Below are 23,487 nucleotides of genomic sequence, written 5' to 3'. Positions count from 1 at the left end.
TAAATAGAATCAAAAATTTTTTATAAATATTTGAAAAATTAATAAATATCCAACGTTAAAATTTTAGATTTTATTTCTTTTCTTTCCTTCACTTTTTTTTTAATTTCTTTTTTAATTTTGATAATTTCGTCAATAAACTTCTATTCAATCATAAAACTGAAGATCTTACAAGAAATTAAAGAAAAAGAATATCAATTGGTGAACATAAAAGAAACAGATTATATGAACATTTAAAGAGACATGATAGAAAAAAAAAGCTAGCCATTATTCTGCTTAAAAATAAAATTCGTATTCGGTTACAACATTTTGATTTATGCATTGTTTCAATTTCACAAAAAAATAAAAAATATCATGAAATTTGTTATATATTATTTAAAATTATTAAAAATCAAAAATGATGTAGAATAAAATATTTCATTTTAATATATAAGAAAATATAAAATTATGATATTATATTAAAAATTAATAATAATAATAAATAAATTTTTGTTTAAGAAATGCTAAAATTTAACAATCTTTTTATTGAGAAATTCATGTTAAAAATTCAGATAGTCAAATACAATTTTAAACTAACTTTAAAATTGTAAAATATAGATTTTTTTATGAAAAATATGATTTTTTATGTAAAATCAATCTTGAATATACTGAATAGTATAAGAAAGAATATCTAATGTACTTAATAAAAATTTGATTTTTGTCAACTAACATTGGACTAATATATATAAAATATAATATATAGATAATGATAATATATATGATAATATATAGATAATAATAAATATATAACATATTTGATTATTGAATGTTTTTTATCTATCTTACTTTTTTCTATTTTCAAAAATGCATGTAAAATACTTTGTAATTAATATTAATTTAAATATTTTACAAAATAATAAAAAAATATGATTTTTTTACTAGTAATAAATTCTACATGTAGAATGTCCTAGTCAAATTAACAAGCATTAATAGTGAAAAAATACTACATCAGGAAAATCATATTAATTGAATATTATATAATTAATTTAATATAAATAAATAAAACGTTGAATAAATAATAATAAATATAGAATAAAAAAATGTTTTTAATTTCTTTTTTTCTATTTTTTTTCTATTTCGTTTTTTCTTTTTTTCTATTTATTTTTATTTGCAATTTCAATATTGACAATAGTGAATAAAATAAAATATCTATCCTAAAAAAATTTGAGTTTCTTTAATATATTTTTAATAAAATTATATATTTTATTATATATTATATTATATTTAAATATTATATTTTATTATATAAATAATATATTTTTTAATAAAATTAAAATAATATGCATATCCTTACATGTATGTACGTACATGATAACATATTTATTTCTTATTAAATATAACTTGATAAGATATTAAATTATTTTTCTTATTAATTATATTTTTATTTTATCAACAATATATATCATCATAAATGAAAATTAAATTTTTATTTATATTAAAAAAATTTAAATTCTATTGCAATTCTAAAATTATTATTTAACTTTTTTGCTATTCACATATACTGACTTTTCTATCAAGAACTATTTATTTTATAATATTAAAAAAATAAAAAATAAATATTAAAGCTATAGATTCTAAAACTATCATAAATTACTCATAATATCACATACTAAATTAAAATATTATTTTTATTATTAATCATTATTGGTCTTAAACATAATCTTTATCTTTTTTTCTTATATTCTTCTTAGAATACTGAATTTTATATATTCCATATGGGATTAAAACCATTCATTTTATATACATTAATTAGAACAATTTCATAATTACTTACGGAAAGCATATGCTGATAGAGAATATTTCCAAGGCCCATGCGCTGTTGTGATTCGTGAATATAAAAATCCAGAATGCATCTAGGTTTTAATTGATAATGAGCGCCAGTCTCGTCGAACATGAAAAGATTTTTCGATCCAGTTTTTAACAGTCCCACCACACTGCCCAGTCCGCTATAAAATCATAACAAGTTTGTAATATTATGCGATGATGATTCATCCATGTAGTTCACACGAGATTTGCGTTGTTATACATAGAGCAGAATAAAATATTTGGAATATGTTTTGCCATATTTGATTATTAATAAAAATAATCTATCATATCACTATATTGAAATTTTTGTAATATATGAGATTTTTTTTAAGAAAAGAAAATATTGAAAATAATAATTTTGTTTAAATTTATTATATCAATACTAACAACTAAAAGATTTAATAAAATAAATTTTTTTATTTTGCTATTCCCAAAATAAAAAATAAAAGAAAGAAAATTAAATAAAATTTTTTTAATCCTTTGATAATTATTAGATAATTATTATTATATAAGGTAAAATAATTAATTATTCCAGGATTTTTTTACTAAATAAAAAATCACATTTATATCAAATATATCAATAGTTATATCAAATTTAAATAATTTTGAACAATCTTTAATCAAGTTAAAATTTGTTTATGATTGATTTATGTTTATATATATAATTTATTAGAAAATTTCAAACTAAGAAATAGATTAATAAAAAAATGTAAAAATATTAAGAAAATATTTTTAAGAAAAATAAAAAATGAATTAGAAAAAATGGAGCATTTTGAAAACATGTTACAAAAGTTAATCTTTTAATAATTTCAAAAACATTCAAAAAATTAAAAATAAATAAGATAGTTGTATTTTTTCTTTAAAATCATTAAATTTTTGAATTTAATATTCTTTTGAAAATACGTTATTTTCAAAATATTATAAAAATTTTAAATAAATATCCTGTATGTATATCTATATTTAACGATGATAGTATAAATAAAATGTTAATTATTAAATACTTTTAATTTTCAATTAATTTGAAAATAATATGTTTTAATATCAAATAGAGTTTTGTTTTCAATTAGAAGCGATTAGGATGGTAGTAATATTTTTAACTTTGGAATATGATTACATATTTAGAAATTATTATACGAAATATATATATTAACATCAAAATTCTTATACGAAAATGTTACTTTTTTATCTAATATTATTGAGTTATTATAGTTTTATTATATATCAAATAATATTTAAATTAATTATTAATAAAAAATGAGAAATGGAAAAAGTTTTACAACTGTCCTTGATTGAACTACTTAATTGCATCAGTCCCAATTAAATAATGTTAAAAAATTGAATTTATATATAAGTCTTTATAAAAAATTATATAATTAAAATTATATAAATAAAATAAAATTAAATTAAATTATAAAATTATATAAAAAATTAAAAGTAATTAAAAATTATAAAATGTTTCATTAAATTAAAAATTATTTTATATTATGATAAATATATAAGTCATTTTTTTATGTAATAAAGTTTTCATATAATAAACTTGCATTTAATTTATTATATATATATAAATATATATATATAAATTTTTCATTTAATAAAATTAAGAAATTTATATTCTTTTATTCTTCGATTATATTCTTTATCAATTTTCACTCTATAACATTATAATCCATCTTGAATATTATAATCTTCTCTATATTTTGGAATTAAATTTTAACTAACTAAAGAAAATTGATAAATAATAATCAATATTATATTAAAAAAAATCAGATTAAATATTAAAAGATAGAAAAAGCAATTATTTGCAAAGAGAATATTTACATTATAATTTTAAATCAATAAAAAAATTATTTTAGATTATAAAAGTTATTTTTTTCATTATATATTTATTATATATATATTCATTATAAAAGTTATATATATAAAAGTTATATATTCATTATATATATATATTCATCTATATATATATTTAATAAGAATAAGTATATTTTAAATATCGTTTTTCATCATATATTCAAAATTTATTAATATTTATTATAATTTATTAAATTTATTAATATTTATTATTAATATTTATTATATTTTGAAATTTAATGTTATTTGAATATTTAATATTATTTCATTTTGTTACTATGATTTTCTAATTTAAATTTGAATAATAGATTTTGAATATACAACAAAAAGAGAAATGAGAATTTGCAAGGATAAGAAATTAAATTCTTTCAGAAGAACATCCCATATATTGATCGTTCGACCATTTTACACACTATGAATTTCTTATCCTAGGAAATGTAATAACTCCTTTCTGGCTATTTTTTTGAATAAATTACACTTTTTACGAGGATTTTGGTTTATCCGCTTTTAAAATAAATAATTAGAGTAATAATTAATAAAATTTATCTGAGCATATTTTATATTTTTTATAAAATATATTTATAAAATAAATATTTTATATAAAAATATATATTTTTTTATTTAATAGATAATAGCATTTTTCAACTGAATTATTTTGCATTATTTTATTTTATATATTATTACTTATTTTTCTTTATTAAGATTAACTTTTTTTTTAAATCATATTTCCTAATTTTTTTTAATTATATCCCATTACACCATCATGTTGATATATTTTATAATAAAATTTTGATAAAATATAATATAAATAAATATTTAAGATAAAACTATATTATATATATTACTAAAATACTAAAGAAATCTTGCAATTTTAATTATATTAGTGATATGACAGAAAGAAAAGGAGAGAGGAGAGAGAGAATAGTGAAATCGTTTTCTATATTAAAACATTGTCTTAGATATTTTTTTAGAAGATTATGTTATTTTAATTAATCAAATGAAATAGAACAATATAAAAAATATTGAACTAGAAAAAAGTAGGAATTTATAGATAGTTGATTAACAAAAGAAAATGATTTCATAATTTTTGATAAAAGTATACAGTAGAAATAAAATAGTAAAAGGAATAAAAAATTTTCAGAAATTTTATTTGTATGTATGTTTGTATATTTGCAAGAAATATAATTTTTAGAAGTAGTACAATTAAAAATTAATGAAATACGATAATTATTTGATATTAAAAAATATTTTATATCAAAAAAATCATGAAATATAATTTTTAAAACAAAAGCTAATACAAAACAAAAGAAAAATATTTGTTCTTGATTTAACAAAAAATTAGTTTAACAAAAAATATTGAATGAAAGAAATTTAAAAAAACTTACTTATTAGCTTCATTATCCATTAATAAATAAACTATATGATCCGTATCTCGAAGTTTTAAGGCGCTGGTTATTGGCTTATTCAGACCTTGAGCTTTGGCAGAAGCCTCTCCCATATCATCAACAATTCTACTCAGTTGTCTCTGACATTCGCTGAAACAAGAAAATTTTTTATTAATTAAAGAATTTACAATTTCCACTTGATATATAAAAAATAGCATAATAATAGCTACTTCGAATAAAAAAAATTACATACATACATAATGCAATGCTGCAAAAATTCATATATACAATCAATAAAAATGAAAATATTAAATATAGCAAATATTAATTATGCAATTTTCAATCAGTTAAATCAGTTAAATATTAAATATAGCAAATATTAATTACAATTTTCAATCAATTTACATGAATTCACAAGCATTAAAAATTGTATAATTTAAAAACATGTTAAAGCTTTCTAAAAATATATTTAAAAAAATAATATATGATTTTATAATAAAAGATAAATTTAGATAATTTTTAGGAAATGAATATAAAGATAATTTTAATATAATATTATAATACTATATTTTCATTTGTATGATTAAAATTATTACATTACTTAAATAATATCTACATATTTATGTAATAATAAAAATTAAAAAATAAATTAATTGTTGATGATTTTCTTTATATTTCTTATTCTCTCTATTAATAGGTTCTTCTATTAATAGGAATTAAAAAATATAATATAACAATTCATAAGGAATTTTATAAGGAATAAAAAAATTAATAAGGAATAAAAAATCTTTTTTTTGTGTATGTATAATCAATTAAAATTAATATTAAATAAATTGAAAAAAAAACACAAACTGTGAGAAACTTATTTTAGTAAAATTTTATTTTTAATATTTATTTTTAATAAAAATAATGAACATGATAATAATAATTATAATTTTTGTGATGTTCTAGTAAAATTGGATGAGTTTAGATTTTATAATTATATAACATTAACGTGACATATTATATTTATTGAAAAAATATACATATATATATAAGTTTTATATTTAAAATACAAATTTATTATATTAATATTAGTTGAAAAATTTACAAGCAAATCTATTTGATTTTTCATTGATTTCTGTTTATTTATTTAAGATTATTATCAGATATTTACTCTTTATTTCATTTTATAATATAAATTTATCTAAAAAATTACATGATTAATTTAAGTTCAATATTTTTTCTATAATTTTTATTTATTTAATATTTATATGATATTATATAATTTATATAATATATGTGCAAAAAAGAGATATATGATTAAAATATTTTTGATAAAAGAAAATGAATTATTTGTTTTTAATAATTTAACCTCAATTTCAGAATTATTTATTTTAACTTCCATAAATTATAAAGTACGGTTTACAATTTAAATAGCACGAAACAACTGCTCCACTTTTAATTTTTTTTTCTTTTTTCTCCTTTTTCTTCATATAATTACTATTAAAAAAATACTATTCTTTTTTTTTTGAGATTCTTCTCTATCTTTATTGCGATAAAATATATATTAAAACATTAAGATATAATAAATTTAATTAAAGTTATGTTATATTTTATTATAATATCAGAAAGAAAATTGACAAAATTTTTTATATATTTATTTCAATTAAAGTAATAAAAAATGTTTAAATTTACTAAAAAAATTCTGAGATATTAATAAAAAAATCTCTTTTGTTATAACTTATAATTATGCATATAAAATAATACAGATTAAAACACTTAGCATTGTGTTAGTTGAAACTTAAAAATGCAATTGAATAAATATATTTATAATTCATTTATGATAATTATCAAGACAAAATAATAAATAATAATATAAAATAATAAATTTAATATATAATATTTAAAAATAATTTTTCTAAAATTTTGTGCTTATATTAATTACAAATATATTTTTCAACTTTTTATTTTGAGATTATGATAAAATTATTAGCTAAAAATATAATTATTTTAATTTAATTTAATGTTCATTAAGGAGATTAAGATATTTCAAGCTAATTAAAATTCATGAAATAATTTTTTTAATTGATTCATTGGATATATAAATATATGTGAAATTCAATATAACAACAAATTTTTTTCAAATACTCTCAAAAACTAAGATCAAACATTAAAGCTAATTACAAATAATAGCTTAGAAATTTAAATTAAATTTGTCGCATATATATATATAAAACGCTATCGACTGTGAATGTACGGAAAAGATAATAATTTAGTAATTAAAAATAGATAATCCGAGAAAGGATAATTGAGATAATTATATAAGTATTGTTTATTATGTTGATATTAATTATAAATATAGATATTGAATGAAGTTGCAAAAAAAACCTTTTTATTTTTTTATTTCGATATTTTTTAAATATATTATAAATGATATATTATAAATGATTTTAATTTTTTCTTATATATTTAACTAGTCAGTCTTAATCTTTCAAGACATACTTTTTTAAAATCATATATTTTTTAAAATCATATAGTTCAGTAATTAACAATATAATATAAGGAAACCATTTTCTGAAATTATTATGAATTAATATATAAATATATATTCTAATATAAATTCTATAATAATAATATAAATGCTATAAATTCTTCTTTTACTATATATCTTCTTTTTCTACTTTCAATATATATTAATATGGATTATATAGATTATGTTATATATATATATATATATATATATATATATATATGACACTAATTATATATATAAATTACACTAATTCTTAACTTTTTTCTAAAATTCCTATATGATTTTATAAATTTTAACTATAATAATTTTCAATGCATAGAGAAAAAAGTACAAATATGACATTCATTTTATTTTTTGATATTTTAGAATAATAATAAATTTAACAAATAAAAAAATCAAAAAAGTTTGAAAAATTTCATATAGAATATATTATACAAATATAAATGACTTTAGAACTTTTAATTTTTTTATTTTTTCTAAATATAGTAATATATATAAAATATATAATTTGAATAACATAAGACACTATTATTATTTTTGAGGGAAACATTAAAATTAAATTATTACCAAAAAGATTTTATTAATATAGTACAATAAATAGTATTAAATATAATAAATCAATCATAATTAGAAAAATTTATAAGTAAATAATTTATTTTATTTTGCAATAGCTGTATATAAATTTTCCTTTCTGGATTCGTATAATTATAATATATTTATAATTAGTATGATAAACGATTTATTTTTTATAATTCGCTTTAAAATACTCGAAAAATTTTAATTATATTGTTATCAGTTAAATATCTTATATCTTTATTTTATTTTCTTATTATTAATTTATTATTTTATTTTTTTTTATCATATCATAATTAAAAATAAAAACTTCAAATTTTTATTAATATTTTAAAACCATGATTATATATTATATTATTATATTATTATATTATTATATTATTATATTATTATATTATATTATTATATTATTATATTATTATATTATTATATTATTATATTATATTATTATAATATGATTTATATTTTCTATTCCTTAAAAATAAAATAATTTCATTTGAATAAGCTCGTATAGAAATTTTTTATTACAATTAAAATATAAAAATATTAAACAAAAGAAAAATAACAATAAGAGACAATAACAATTAAGAGACATTTTAGTCGTCATAACATTTGGAATATTATGTATAATCATTATCAAAACTATCGATATTATGTATTAATTAAAATCTTATATTTCTATTTCATATTCATATTTGATCAAAATATATATATTTTTAAAATATAAAATATATATATAATATATACATATACTTTTGAAAAATATATTTTTAAGAAAAAAGTTTCCATTTATTTTTTATTATATAAGATACGATTAATAATATTGATTTTTAAATAGAATATAATCATTTCAACAAATAACTATTTTTAAATGAATTTTAGATATTTAATAAATTATATTTAATAATTTTTTATTAATTTTTTATTTAGTAATTTAATATATTTATCAATATATATATTGATGAATTAAATAGATTCATCAATTTCATCAATTTTCGATCTATCTATTTTTTTAGTTTATCAAATATCACTATTATTTATATAATTATATTATATATTATATATATATATATATATATATATATATATATAATATGTATAATATTATTTATCAAATATTATTTATATATAATATTTTTTTTTATCGCTTAATTATAGTAAAATATGTTTCTACAGCTTCTCTTCTTTCAAATAGGATTCATAAATCGATTACATAATGATTATACATCGACACTTCTAAATTAGCATCTGAATCATCGAAACTCAACTATGTTTGTTTCCTTGTTCTACGTATTCTTAAATTCAAAAAATTGAATACTACGTGAAGAACTAATTTCACATTCCACGATCGGTAAATAAAGGATAAATAAGAAGTTAAAATAGTAATAACTATGATACCAAGATTTATATATATATATATATAATTTCCTTAGAAGTGTCGCAACTCAGGCATTAACCGCGATGTTATTGGTTATTGTTGTGCTCCGTCAGGAAATCCTCTGAATTGAATTAAGATTTTCTGAAAACACGAACGAAATTTACTAATAAATTTTACTCGTAAATTTCATAGTGATTACATCGTAATGTGATCATTGAACATTTTATTTAATTATCTATCATTATTTGTAAACAAAGTTTCATTTTCGTCGTAGTCTGACCGCCGAATACAACACCACAGATAGTTTGTTCTAACATCACATTGTGCTCTGGTCATCAGACATGATTATTTGCTATAAAATAGTGAGAGATTTAGTACTGCATGCGTACTGCAAGTGTAACCAATAATACACTCCACTCGTCATTAAGAAATATATCACTTGCTATGACATCTGTTGAAGGGCATTTTACAAATATTAGCTATTAGCTTACGTTCACTATCATCATTACAATACTACTCTTACAGCCGTAAACAATATTAATTAAAAATTATTAGTAATATTGAATTCTATTTATATAGATATAACTAACACACTAAATGTTGCTTACACAGATTAACACAATCATTTTCATACTATAAGTTATTGCGTCAAATGTAATTAAATAGAGTATTTGATATAATATAGTCACATCGATTCCAGTATCCATAGAGTATTTCAAAATCGATTATTATAACTTTGATCATCTATTGAATATTTTAATGAAAATATAATTTAATATAAGAATTTACTATTCTTAATAAATATATATATTATTTATTAAACAATGCATATATTTATTAGTATACCATGCATCCCATGACCAAACGAGCTGAAATTTTGAGAAGTAAAATAAGAAAAAGAAGGAAAAGAAATCCTGTATAAAATTTTAGATTTTTATTATTTTCCGAGATATTAATAAAAAAAAATTTTGACATAATACATTAAATTTTATATAACACATCTATTGACAATATATGCATCTGCACGGTATGATTTCTTATTTATTATTTCTATCATCCAAATTAAATTGTTTTTCTTTTTTTTTCTTTATTTTTTTATTATTTTTTTTTTTTTCATTTCTGCATCCAAAATTTATAATTGAAAAATCAATTCTAAAGACTAAAATAAGTACAAAAAATTTAATAAAAATGTATATTGAGATTTATTTATTAAATTATAAACAATTTAATACGATTTATTTTTAAGCAATTTTTATATCAGAAGCGAAATGGCAATGTGATATAGATTTTGTCTCCATTTCATTTCATTTAATGCGAATTTAAATTGCTTATAACTTAATAAATTTAAGATCTTCATATATCAATAACAAAGTGAATGAATAAATACTCATAATTAAATACTCATAACTGTTATTGATAAAATATTTAAATTGTTAGCAAAAAGTTGCAAGCAATCATATTGATGCTGAATTGTTGTTAGTAAAAGAATCTATTTCTATAAAATATATATAATTATATGAATATACTGACTACCAATTATGATGCTATGAAATGGAATCATTACAGTCATGACACATATTTTTAAATCTATTAAAATATATATATTATATTCCATTGCATTATATCTGAAAATTTCATTATATTATAATATTCATTTCATTATCATAAATTTTACAAAAATATGAATATAATTTTTCTTACAATTTATAATGTTTTAAAGATTAAAAAATGATACTATTTTATTTTAGAATTAGAAAGAACAAAATAGGAAAATTATTTAATTTTATTACTAAGAAATTTTCAATCAATCAAAATTTTTTCTTCCTTCATTCTCAAAATATTTACATTCATTTAAATAAAAAATTATCAATTTTAAAAATTTAAAGTCAATATTAAATATATGATTTTATATACAATGAAACATAAATAATCCATTAAAAAATTTCATATTCCATTGTGTTAGACATAAATTTTATTTTCTGGTTATCACTTGAATCTTACGTAGAATACATGCAAATTCAATTGCCATATTTCTCTGAAAACTTTACATGATATTTATCATATCACGTAATATGCAAAGTAATCATAAGCAAATATATATTTATTCTTCTCTTTAAAAACATATTATTTATTACCATTTGTTCGTACAAATAAAATTCAGAATCTATTAGAATATTTTCAGACAAAAAATTAGAAATTATAAAAATTAGATACAATTTTTGGGATAATTTCAAAACTGCATCAATATAATCATTGAAAATTTATCAGTCATTTTTCACATACATAAAATTGTCATTAAAGTTTTATCAATATTATTTTATTGTATTGAATATAGAAAATCCAACAACTTGAATCAATTAACTTTTATTCCCTTCTGAAGAGGACATCATTTCAAATTAATAAAATGTTAAAGAATGAAGCAATTTAATAAAAAAGAGAAATAAAAAAAATATTAAAAAATACAAAAAAACAAAGTTTTAATGCTATTTTTACAAAAAAAAAATATTATTTTCATAAATATATATTGAATATGTTTATCATAAATCTTTATAATAATATATCTATATGTAGGTTATATTCATTAAAATTACTGTGAAAATACATATATCTAAAATATATCAATTCGTATTTTCAATTACTAATTAATTTTTAAGAACAATTTTATAGAAATTATTTAAAAAAAATAATCGTCATTTTTGTTTTCTATGATTTTTAAATACGTTATAAAAATCAATATTTTGAATTACTTTTTCCCATAAGATAATTAGAAATTAGATATAGATTATTTAAAATTTTATATTAAACTTACAAAAACTTTAATATTTATATTTTTAATAAATCAACAAACTTTATTTGTTATACTATGAAATAAACACTATTAAATTAAAATAAATTAAATATTAATTTAATAAAAACAATTCTTCTTATATACAATCTGGCATCTTGCTTTAATGTATTAGCTAAGTTGTTTATATATTTACAATATAAAAACATTTTTTTATCATCTTAATTTTATTAAAACATCATTTCATTGTTGGAAATGATGCAAATGAAACAAAAAATTATATAATATTTTTTATTCGCTACATTTTTCACAAGACTTAACAAAAGACATATTATATAACCACTTTTTACAAATGATACAGCAAATTCAATTCATTTTAGGTGATCTTCTTTACAAATTATTATAAAAAAAATCATAAAACACTTATGTTAATATTTGCTGGATAAACTCTATGATTACCTAAAATATTTCTCTTCATTTCGCATCTTTTCTTAATTATTTTATATATAATAAGTTTTCATTTTCAAGATATTTACGAATTAAGAATTATTGCTACTAATACTAATTCTATGTATATAATACACATATATATATAATTATATACATATAGTATATAATATGTATTATATGTATACATGTATATATAATTAGTATATATATAATAATAATAACATGTATAATAATTAATTACTATTAATAATACTATTACATAATAGTACCTATAATTATTTATATATAATATATATATATATATATATATATATATATATATAATATATTATATTATAACATATTATATATATATATAATAATATATATAATAATAATATTATACAATATAATATAATATTATGCCTGGTTTATTTTGAATCGCTCAAATATTCTAAAATAATACAAAAATCATACAAAAAAATGTTTCAAAATATAAAAGAATAATAAAATGAGAAAAATAAAAATACATTATATAATATTAATAGTTTTTTTTTACAAATTGACGTATTAAGGTCATATAAAAATTAATCTTAATATTTTAATATTCTAATTTTAATTAGAACTATATAATTTGTATTACACTAATGATTACAATTTATTATTTTCTACAAAAAATTATTTAAATTATCGAAAAATCTTTAGTTTGAAAAATATTATAATTTGAGATATTATAATAAAAGATATTAAAATCATATAAGGAAACGAAGCAATATTCTAATCTTCATATTCTTCTTATCTTTTATATGGTAAGTTTTACAAAAATTTTAAATTATAATATATTCTAAACTAAAAATTTTTCAACAATATAAATAATAATAATTTAATAATTGTTTATAAAAAATAATAGATTACACTGATTAATGCAATAAAAATTATTCCATTTAAAAAATTAAAATTAATCTTTACATGATTTTTACAAAATTAATCTGTAAAAAAGTTATTATTGCGTCATGTATTTTTTTATATCAAATAGTATCTGTTTGAAGCATTTTTTTCGTAGCATTCATATTTTTTCAAGATATTTGAACGATTCGAAATATATTTTGACGATATGTATATATGCAGGATATCTTTGAAAATCGATTTTTTCGAAGACATCAAGATAAAAGTTGTTATATAAAAATATCAAATGAAATTTCTTATTAATTAAGATATAACTTATAAGTAATTTAAGTTTGCGTTAGTTAAAATAGACAAAAAATAAAGTATGATGATATGACGGAGATATCTTATTTTATTTAAATTTAAATTGCTTATAATTTCTTCAATTAATGATTTAATGAATCAATATTTTTTTCTGATTTTTATAATCGATTTTTCAAAAATATTGTACATATGATATTGAATATATTAACATTCTGTATTAGAGTGATTCTTATAAAATGATCGATTTTTCTGAAAAATATTTTTTCCTGTAATCAGATAATGTTTTTTTTTTAATTCATCAATGATTCAATCATCCAAAATCAGACTAAATCATATAATATCAAAAACTTTAATTATCATGGGAAAATAAGATAAAATAATTTCTTAAGTATTTGTTCTTATTGCTAAATTTAATTATATTTATTTAAAATTGATACATCTTATAGAAAATTGATGAATTGAAGAATCTTAAAAATATTTAGTTCATATATTAACTTTCGAAACTTTAGATTAACTTTAAATTAAAAAATTATGTACTAAGATACATAATGTACATAATTTTTAAAATAGAAATTTTTATTTATTTGAAATGATAACATATTCTTATAATTATTTTAATTTATTGATTTAAAAAAACTAAATACAACTAAATATAAGAATAGTTAAAAATATTACTTCATCAAGCTAATTGATAGACAATACTTTTTCATTAATGATATTTGATTGTCATAATTAATTGTTATAATTATGATGTTAAATATTATCTTTATATATTAAATAAAATTTTCAGATTATACCTAAAATATCTATCCTTTAATACATTGATGTATTAATACATATATTGATACAATGATATATGTATTATAATATATCGTTCATTAATTGAAAGTTTAAATAAATATAAAATATGTGAAATTTAATCTTAATTAAACATTAATAGCATAATTTTAAATTGATATAAATGTAATGCAAAATCGAGAGCAATATATATTAAAAAAATACAGAAAATATTCTTCATTAATTCCAGAAATAGTCATTTAAGATTTTAAAATTATAAAAAATTAATTTTAGGATTTATGATAGATATGATAGATACAATTATAAAATATAAAAAATTACAATTTATAAAATAATATGATAATTATATATTAAATAAAATTTTATAGATTAAAGTATTTTTACTATTATTATTATATATTAATTATATATTATATATTAATTATATATTAATTATATATATATTAATTTATATTTAATATTTATTATGTTTAATTATTATATATTAATTATATATTATATATTAAATTGATACTATTATGGATATGAGAAATCCACATGGAATCAATTAACAATATGATCAAATCTTTTGGTTTTAACAATTAGAGCTTGTGAAACTTGTCTAAAACTATTTAAAGTATAAAAAATCATAATATCTGAAATCTTATCCAGAGAAGCTCAAATATTGAAAAATAATGAAGCCATTCAATCTTGTTGCAGTTATTGAGAACATGAAAGATTTTAATATTCGAATCTTAAGAAACATTGTGATTGATGTTATTAAAATAACAATGGAATCTAATAAAAACATTCAGAATTAAGAGAATTTTCTGTATGTGTTAAACATACATAAAATTTAAAAATTCTAGTCTACATAACTTATTTATTAGAAATTAAAAACATGAATTAGAATTCGAAAAATTAAATCTATCTGAATAAAAATATGAAATATGAAATATAAATGAATAGTTTATTTTCTAATAGAATATTTCGAATTTTAAATTTTTCTAATTAAAATCCATAAAAAATATTGAATCATTTTAATCTTATTACGTGGATTTAGATAATTTTTACTGAGAGTATTTTTAATCAAATCTTTTAAATTCAGAGTTTAAATAATTCTAAGTTGTAATTATTTCAATTCTAAGGACTCTACTACTTTGATCGAAATCTTTTGCTTTAAATAATTCTAATTAAATTTTGGATTGTATTTTATTTAATTAATTCTCGAAATTTAAATGATTCGGAGATTCCTCAAATTTTGAATCTAGAAATTGTTATGATATTAATAGTGCTGACACATTCTCTCGAATTTTGAATATGTCTTATAAACTTTCTCAGCTTTAGATAACCAAATCATTTTAAATTATAAATTATAATATCATTTTAAATTATAATATCACATATATATAGTATTTTTTATTACATTATTTTTTATCAAAAGATTATTTATCTTGAGATTCAATATCTTTATGCTATTTATCGATCTTAATATATTGTGTTATAATATTATGAAGAAGTTAAGAAGTTAGGATTATTAATTTATAATTTCGTAATATCTAAAATTTAATATTAAGAATTTAGAGTTATAATTTATTTAAAAAGTAGCTTAAAAAATTAAATTCTAATAATATTAAAAGATTCTAGTGTGAAAATGATCACTTATTAATTGAAATTAAAGGAAATTAAAGGAAAATAAAGGAATATATTTGGAATATTATTTTGTGTAAAATGAATAAGAAATTATTGCTGTTAGTAATAAATAAAATAATATATAAATAAAATTATAATAATAAATAAAAAATATAATAAATAATAAATAAATAAAATTATAGAATAACTAATAAATTATTATATTTCAAATTCTGAATAATAATAAAAAAATATAAAGTACTTGATACTTTGGTTTAATTAAAAAAAAGCGCAAAATAATATAATTTCATTAAAATATGGATAATTTGAAATATCATAATTTTGCAAAAAAAAAAAAAAATATTTATTAAAATTAAAATTATTCTTTCTTGCGAAATCAAATACAAAAAAACAACATTAAATAAATATTAATTTCCATTTTTAATAAAATTTTTTTCTCCATTGTTACTTAATCAACCATAATTTCTCAAAATGTTCGTCAAGAATCATATCGTTACAAATGTATAACTAATCATTTTGTTTATAAATTAATTAATCAATGTCTTTTTTTATTTAATGTGAACGTTATAGAATATTCTATTATTAGTATTTCAAATTAAGTATTTCAAATTATCTTCATCTTCAATAATCCGAATTGGCAAAAATTATATCAAATTAATATTTTCAGAATATTTACAAAATTCATTAAAATTATAAAATTAAAATGAATAGATTAAATAATTTAAAGTTCTGATCATATTTTAATTATGATTTCAATGATTAAATATTTATTGAAAAAATTTTATTTTTTTGTAAATTAAATTTTCATCGATAAATAATAAAAATACTAAAATTACAGTTTTTACAAATTTCATTAGTTAATTTTATTAGTTAGATCATTTACACTTAATATTTATGATGTTATAAATTAAATATTAGTTCTTTAGATATCTAGTAGTATAGTATTTTAAATTTAATTTTTCAAATATATCGCAGTTCTTCTATATAAATATATTTTCTGTAGAAATATATCGAATTATTATAAGAATTTTGAAATAATTAATATTAGTATTACTTTTAAACATAAAAACATGCAATTAAATTTATCGATGAATTTAATACATATGAGAGATCAGATATAATTTGATTCGCTATTTAGTAAGTGAAAATATTAAATTAAACATTCACGCTTTAAGATAAATCGAAAGAAACTTAAAGAAATAATTAACAAAAATTAGAGAAATAAAATGAGCGAAAATTATTATTTTTATTCAATTCTAATTTTTTAAATTTTTTTTAACTTTATAATGTTCATTTTTTTAATAAATATTAATAATATTATAATAATAATAATATTATTTATATACATTATATAATAATATATTCTATACATTTATATAATATGCATATATATATATATATATATATATTTATTTGCTATACATATATTATATACTTATAGAATTATATCAGTATATTATTAATACATGATTTGTCATATTATATGATATTATACTATTAAATATAATATTATTAGATAAATTATTATACTGTATGAAATATAGAATTGAATATATTTGACACAAAATTTAATTTAATTTAAATAATTTAATTTTTGACAATACTAAATGAAAAAAAATAGTATATTTTGTGTATAATATTATTCGTAAATAGAAAAATATTTAAGAGATAATATAAAATTTATTCAAATTGAAATGGACTAAATAATACTAATAATATATAGTTTATTTAAAGAAAAATAATTGTTGATTTAGTAATGAAATAATTTAGTAATAGTATCAAAAACAAATTATTTTTATATGTATATTAAATTCATTGTTCATTATATTCAATTTTAATTAAGTTTCATTTTTTATTTCTTTCTAATTATTAGAGAATTTGTTTTATATATATATAATAGTTATTTATTTGTTATTATAATCAATATATGACATTTTCATTATTTTAATTTTAATAATTTTCATGTATATTTATATTTTTAAAATTATTTTGCATTAAAATTAATATATTTGTAATTAAAAAAATTATTTAAATTAAATCATATTATAAACATTTTCACAAGGAAATATCTTTAAAGAATTTGAATCACGCCAACGCATGATTGTTTCATTGGCATTTACTTTCGCTATCGATTTACCAATAATATCGGCAAATATAAATTTGTTAATTTATTCAAATGTCGAATGAAATCTATCTATTATATTATATTAAAAAAGAATCGATGTTTCAGGAAATAATAGACATAAAAATAAATTTAAATTATTATACTTGATATTATTGATGAAAAATGAAAATATATATATATGCATATCATATATATCCATATTGCGATATAACCTTGAAGATGACAACTATGATAAATAACCTCTTATAATGTATCAACTTTTTTTCATGATGTTTTTTATGATGTTCTTATTCGTAAATTTGAAAATATTTATAATATAATAAATATAAGAAAATACTCAACTTGTTTTTTTCTATTAATTAATAAAGTAAAATAAAAATTTAATATTTTTAAAATAAGAATCAAAATACGAATACTAAGATTAATTAATTAAGTAAATGAAAAAAGATTTAAATTGTAGAATTGTAATAGCAATAATAGAAATACTTACTTTAATTCACGACGATCACCTTTGAAATCTTCTGGAATGAGAGTATGTGTGACCTTGTTGATCTTTCTAGGTAAAAGTTTATTTACGTTGAACTTGAACTCCATCTTAAGTTTTTTATTGTGTCAGTTTTACTGATTTTTATGCGTAATAATATGTTCAACGCACAATCCTTAACCTTTCGACACTCTTATCACTTCACCTTCCAACTTTTTTTTCGAAACTGTCTCGGACGACTGTCCTGAATATGGCGGTCAATGACATCCACCGAGCTAACTTCACTGCGTGTTTTCCGGGGGAATTATGATATTTTAATTTTGTATTTCATAATATTATTCGCGTCACAGCAAAATATAAGTATTAATCATCGAATGATTGTTTATTATCTAACACTCTCACAGTCACTTGAATTCTCTTGTCGTCACGTATTTTATACTATGATAATTACTATTTTTGTTTCTTGATATCACAATCTTGTACTATGATAATTAATTCATAATGAAATCTGTGTTATATTTTTGATAATACAATAATAACCTGCATTTTTGATATGATGACAAATACTCATTAGACTACACGATTTCTCAAATCGATTAGTCTTGCACGAATACCAGATTTATTTCGTGATTGGTAGCTGACTAATATCCATGGCTGTTGCGATGTCTTTTTTTCACTATTATGACTAATAATAAATTGCAAGAGAAATTAGATAATATGTACCGTCGTATCTTTGATAATTTGACAGTTAACCGATAACAATGATCAAAATGATTAAAATCTTTCGGAAAAGTAAGTAATTTCGATGAATAATTGTATGTTAAAATATTCGATGATACAATTAAAAAGAAAAATTTAATAGTCACACAACATTTCACCTGACGAATCGCTGGAAGTCTCACAGTTTACTGGCGAGTGGTACGTTCAATTTTTTCCTGAAAGCCGCGAGTCGCGCCGAGATGCGCACGCACCTGAGAGCTGCGAAGCATGACTACAGACATGTCGACATTTGCTACGCATGCGCAAATATTCTTCTTTTCATAAAAATAATCGCAAATATGTTTATCAAATTAACATAATAATGTAATGAAAATTATTAATATCGTATTATAAATATATATGATTTAAATATGATAAATTTAATTTATAATTTAGGCATTATACATCTTTAAAGATTAACTAATTAAACTATTTTATGTGAAAGATTATATTTTATAATATATATACTATCTTTATATTTATCGTTTTATACTTCTAAAATTAACTTAATGCTAATCGATTAATTTCTGTTTATTTCGATTTTATTACGTATTTTATTACATAATTCTTTTTATGAACACTAGATGTCGGTAAGACATTGGTATAGCAAATATACAGGGTGTTAATATATTCGTGTGATACTTTTGAAAAATCGATTCTAGAAAAAATAAACATAAAAGTTGGTATAAAAAATATTAATTAGAATTTATTTATTAAGTTACAAGCAATTGAAGTTTGTATTAAATAAAATAAGATAAAAATAAAATGAGATCACTCTGTTTCCGTTATACCGCCGCTGTCATAGTCTATTATTTTTATCTTCATTTTACACAAACGTATAACTTTTGTTTATTTTGATCTTTAGGATCAATATTAATAGTCTATATATTGCATTTAAAAAAATGAATTGATAAAAATGTTAAGCTGAAAAGAAATAAAAATCGATTTTATTTATAAGATTTAAATATTAAATATAAATATGTTTTATATTTAATGTTTTATATTATAAAAATATTGATATAATTATTTTTTTTTAATTTTTATCTATTCAATATCGTATCGGTATCTAATTTCTACATTCTAAATTATAAGATTTAATATCTAAGCATTTTATATTTTAAAATTAAAAAATAAAAATATTTTTAACAAAAAGTTTATTTATTTATATATTTAAAATTTGATAAATAAATATTATTTATGATGAATATTTCATAACAGTTAAATAAAGTCATTTTAGTTTTTATTAATAATATAAAATTTTATGTTAAAAATATGAAACAGGAAATATATTCAATGTTAATAAAAATGGATATAATTTACATTATATAATTATATTTTTTTATTTTAGCTTTATAAAAAATAAAAAATATTATGATAATCTATATTCGTTATTAGCTATACTATGTGTATTATAATATCATAATCATATTATTTTTTTGGAAGACATTTCTTTTTTCGCTCTTCATTGTCCTGAAAGAATAGAATAGTATTTATAATGTATTAATAGTAATTTAATTTTTTATGCATATTTCAATCTTTATTTCAAATGTATGGAATGTTTATAAAATGAATGTTTATATAATTCTAAAATATATTTATTATTAATCAAAGAACTTTTTAATAAATTTAATAAATATATAATACATATAACATATATAATAATATATATAATAATAATAAAAATAAGGTTTAATAAATGATTAACAAATATATATTTATTAAATATCAAATTTCGAAGCATTTTATTATTGGATTTGTGAACTGGTCACAATTCATCTATTAGAAAACAGTATATTTAATTAGCATGTTAAATAGCATGTTATTTCATTCAAAGAAAATTACAAGAACATAATTTTTTGATAAATATGATTTCTACATACAATGATTTTTTTATACGAAAATTTTTTAATCTTATAATATTGTTTAATTATGATACTGATTTACATGGAATGTCATGTGCATGGAATGCATTAAATTACATTAAATTAATGTCATATTTTATTTATAATCAATTTTCAAAGTATTATGATATATTTATTTATATATAAAAATGAAAAAAATATTATATATAAAAATTTAATAAAAAATTAAATAATTTTGAAAATTCTAGATTTCAAAATTTTTCATAAAGAAATCTGATATATTCGGTTCAATTCACTTATTCCATATGCAACAATCATAATGTGCGATATAATAAATTTCTATGTTTTAAACATTTAATTTTTAATTAATTTAATTTAATTTAATTTTTCTATTTAATCTATTTAAAATTTTAAAATTCTATTTAAAATTTAATTTAATCTAATTAAACATTGGAATTTCGTCATAAAAAATAATTTATTATATTAATATTATATATATTTATAATAATATTATATATATTTTCAAAGTTAGTATCTAATTATATTTGAATTGTTTATTATATCTTTAAGTTATCTTTTTATTTTATGAAAAAATAAAAATTCATTAATTATTTTAAAAATAAAAAGTTTTAATAAAGATAAAATATATATAATTTTAGTTTTTTTTTTCTCTTATTTTTATCTAACATATTTATTCAATACATAATGAAAACAAAAATTTTATAATATTATAAATTATTTATTTTTATATTTCTATATTATCATATATTTTTATATTAAAAAAATGTTTGTCATATTTCATGTCATATGTACAATGAGACCTAGAAGTTTTTCAAGAAATATAATTCAATAATTCAACAAAACTTGAATTTGTTATAAAAAAATTTATTTTTTTATGCAGTTTTACAATTACATAAATCACTGATTAAGATTTTATGTGAAAAAGTAAATTTTAGAAAAAATTATTAATATTTTTATTTATAACATATCTCTAATTATATGTATATTTGAATATATATACAATTGATAAATTTTTTAGTAAATTATAGTTCTAATTAAAAGAATTACAATCTTTATAACTTATGTCTGAAAACTTTTTTTTATTTTTTCTTTTACAATTCACGACTTATATAAAATAATAAATAATAAAATAGAATCTGCAGATATCGATTTCATTCCTTTAGAATAATTTTGGACAATAAAAAATTATGTAACATATCCTCTATATATCAATTTATTTTATAAAAAAATTTCACAATTTTTTGAATTTACATTTTCATTTATAAAATAAAAATTATTATTATATAAAATATTTGACGTAAAATTTGTGCTCATCTATGGTAGTGGTCTTGTGATTATGGTGGTATCTACATAAGAAAACTGGCCTATCCAATATGATGTCATAAAGTAAATGGAAATGTCATAAAGTATTTGGAAATCGAGGAATAGTTAGTTTAACAACACATGAAGAGTAATGAAGATTAAATTGAAAAATTAAATTCTATGAAATATAATATAAAATACATAACAATTAGAAATATTTATAATAAAAATTTTTTCATGTAACTTTGGATGCAATCGTTCAATATTAGAAATTTAATTATTAAAATCATAAATATAAAGATTAATATTTATAATATTTCATGCTTATAATATTATAATTTATTTATTCAATAATAATTTTAATTAATTATTTATAATTGTGATTGATTAATTTATAAATGTTTATTTCCTAAAAGAAAAAAGTTTTATTATCCCAAAATAATGTAGTAAACACAAATTGCAATGGAATTTAGTAAAATAGTTAGCAATTATCCAATTAAAAGATTGTTGACACCAGGTATATTGTAGACAATTAAT

At 17.0% G+C, this 23,487-nt stretch overlaps 1 protein-coding gene across 1 annotated transcript in view; it reads right to left on the bottom strand.

Moving 5' to 3' along the window:
- The window catches only part of LOC122719667 (alpha-tubulin N-acetyltransferase 1-like), a 38,295-nt gene extending 18,336 nt beyond the window's left edge, over positions 1-19,959 (bottom strand). The window contains exons 1-3 of the mRNA XM_043945671.1: positions 19,013-19,959; positions 5,079-5,228; positions 1,811-1,982 (exon numbers count right to left, since the gene is read on the bottom strand). Coding sequence (XP_043801606.1) covers positions 1,811-1,982; positions 5,079-5,228; positions 19,013-19,116 — 426 coding nt within the window. The 5' untranslated portion in view covers positions 19,117-19,959. The remainder of the gene's footprint in view (positions 1-1,810; positions 1,983-5,078; positions 5,229-19,012) is intronic.
- Positions 19,960-23,487: the final 3,528 nt, after the last annotated feature.

Source organism: Apis laboriosa, unplaced genomic scaffold, assembly GCF_014066325.1.
Source record: "Apis laboriosa isolate Shangri-la unplaced genomic scaffold, ASM1406632v1 scaffold93_cov139, whole genome shotgun sequence".
Classification (NCBI taxonomy): domain Eukaryota; kingdom Metazoa; phylum Arthropoda; class Insecta; order Hymenoptera; family Apidae; genus Apis; species Apis laboriosa.
Note: the sequence above shows the minus strand (reverse complement) of the source record. Positions and strands in the feature narration are given on the sequence as shown.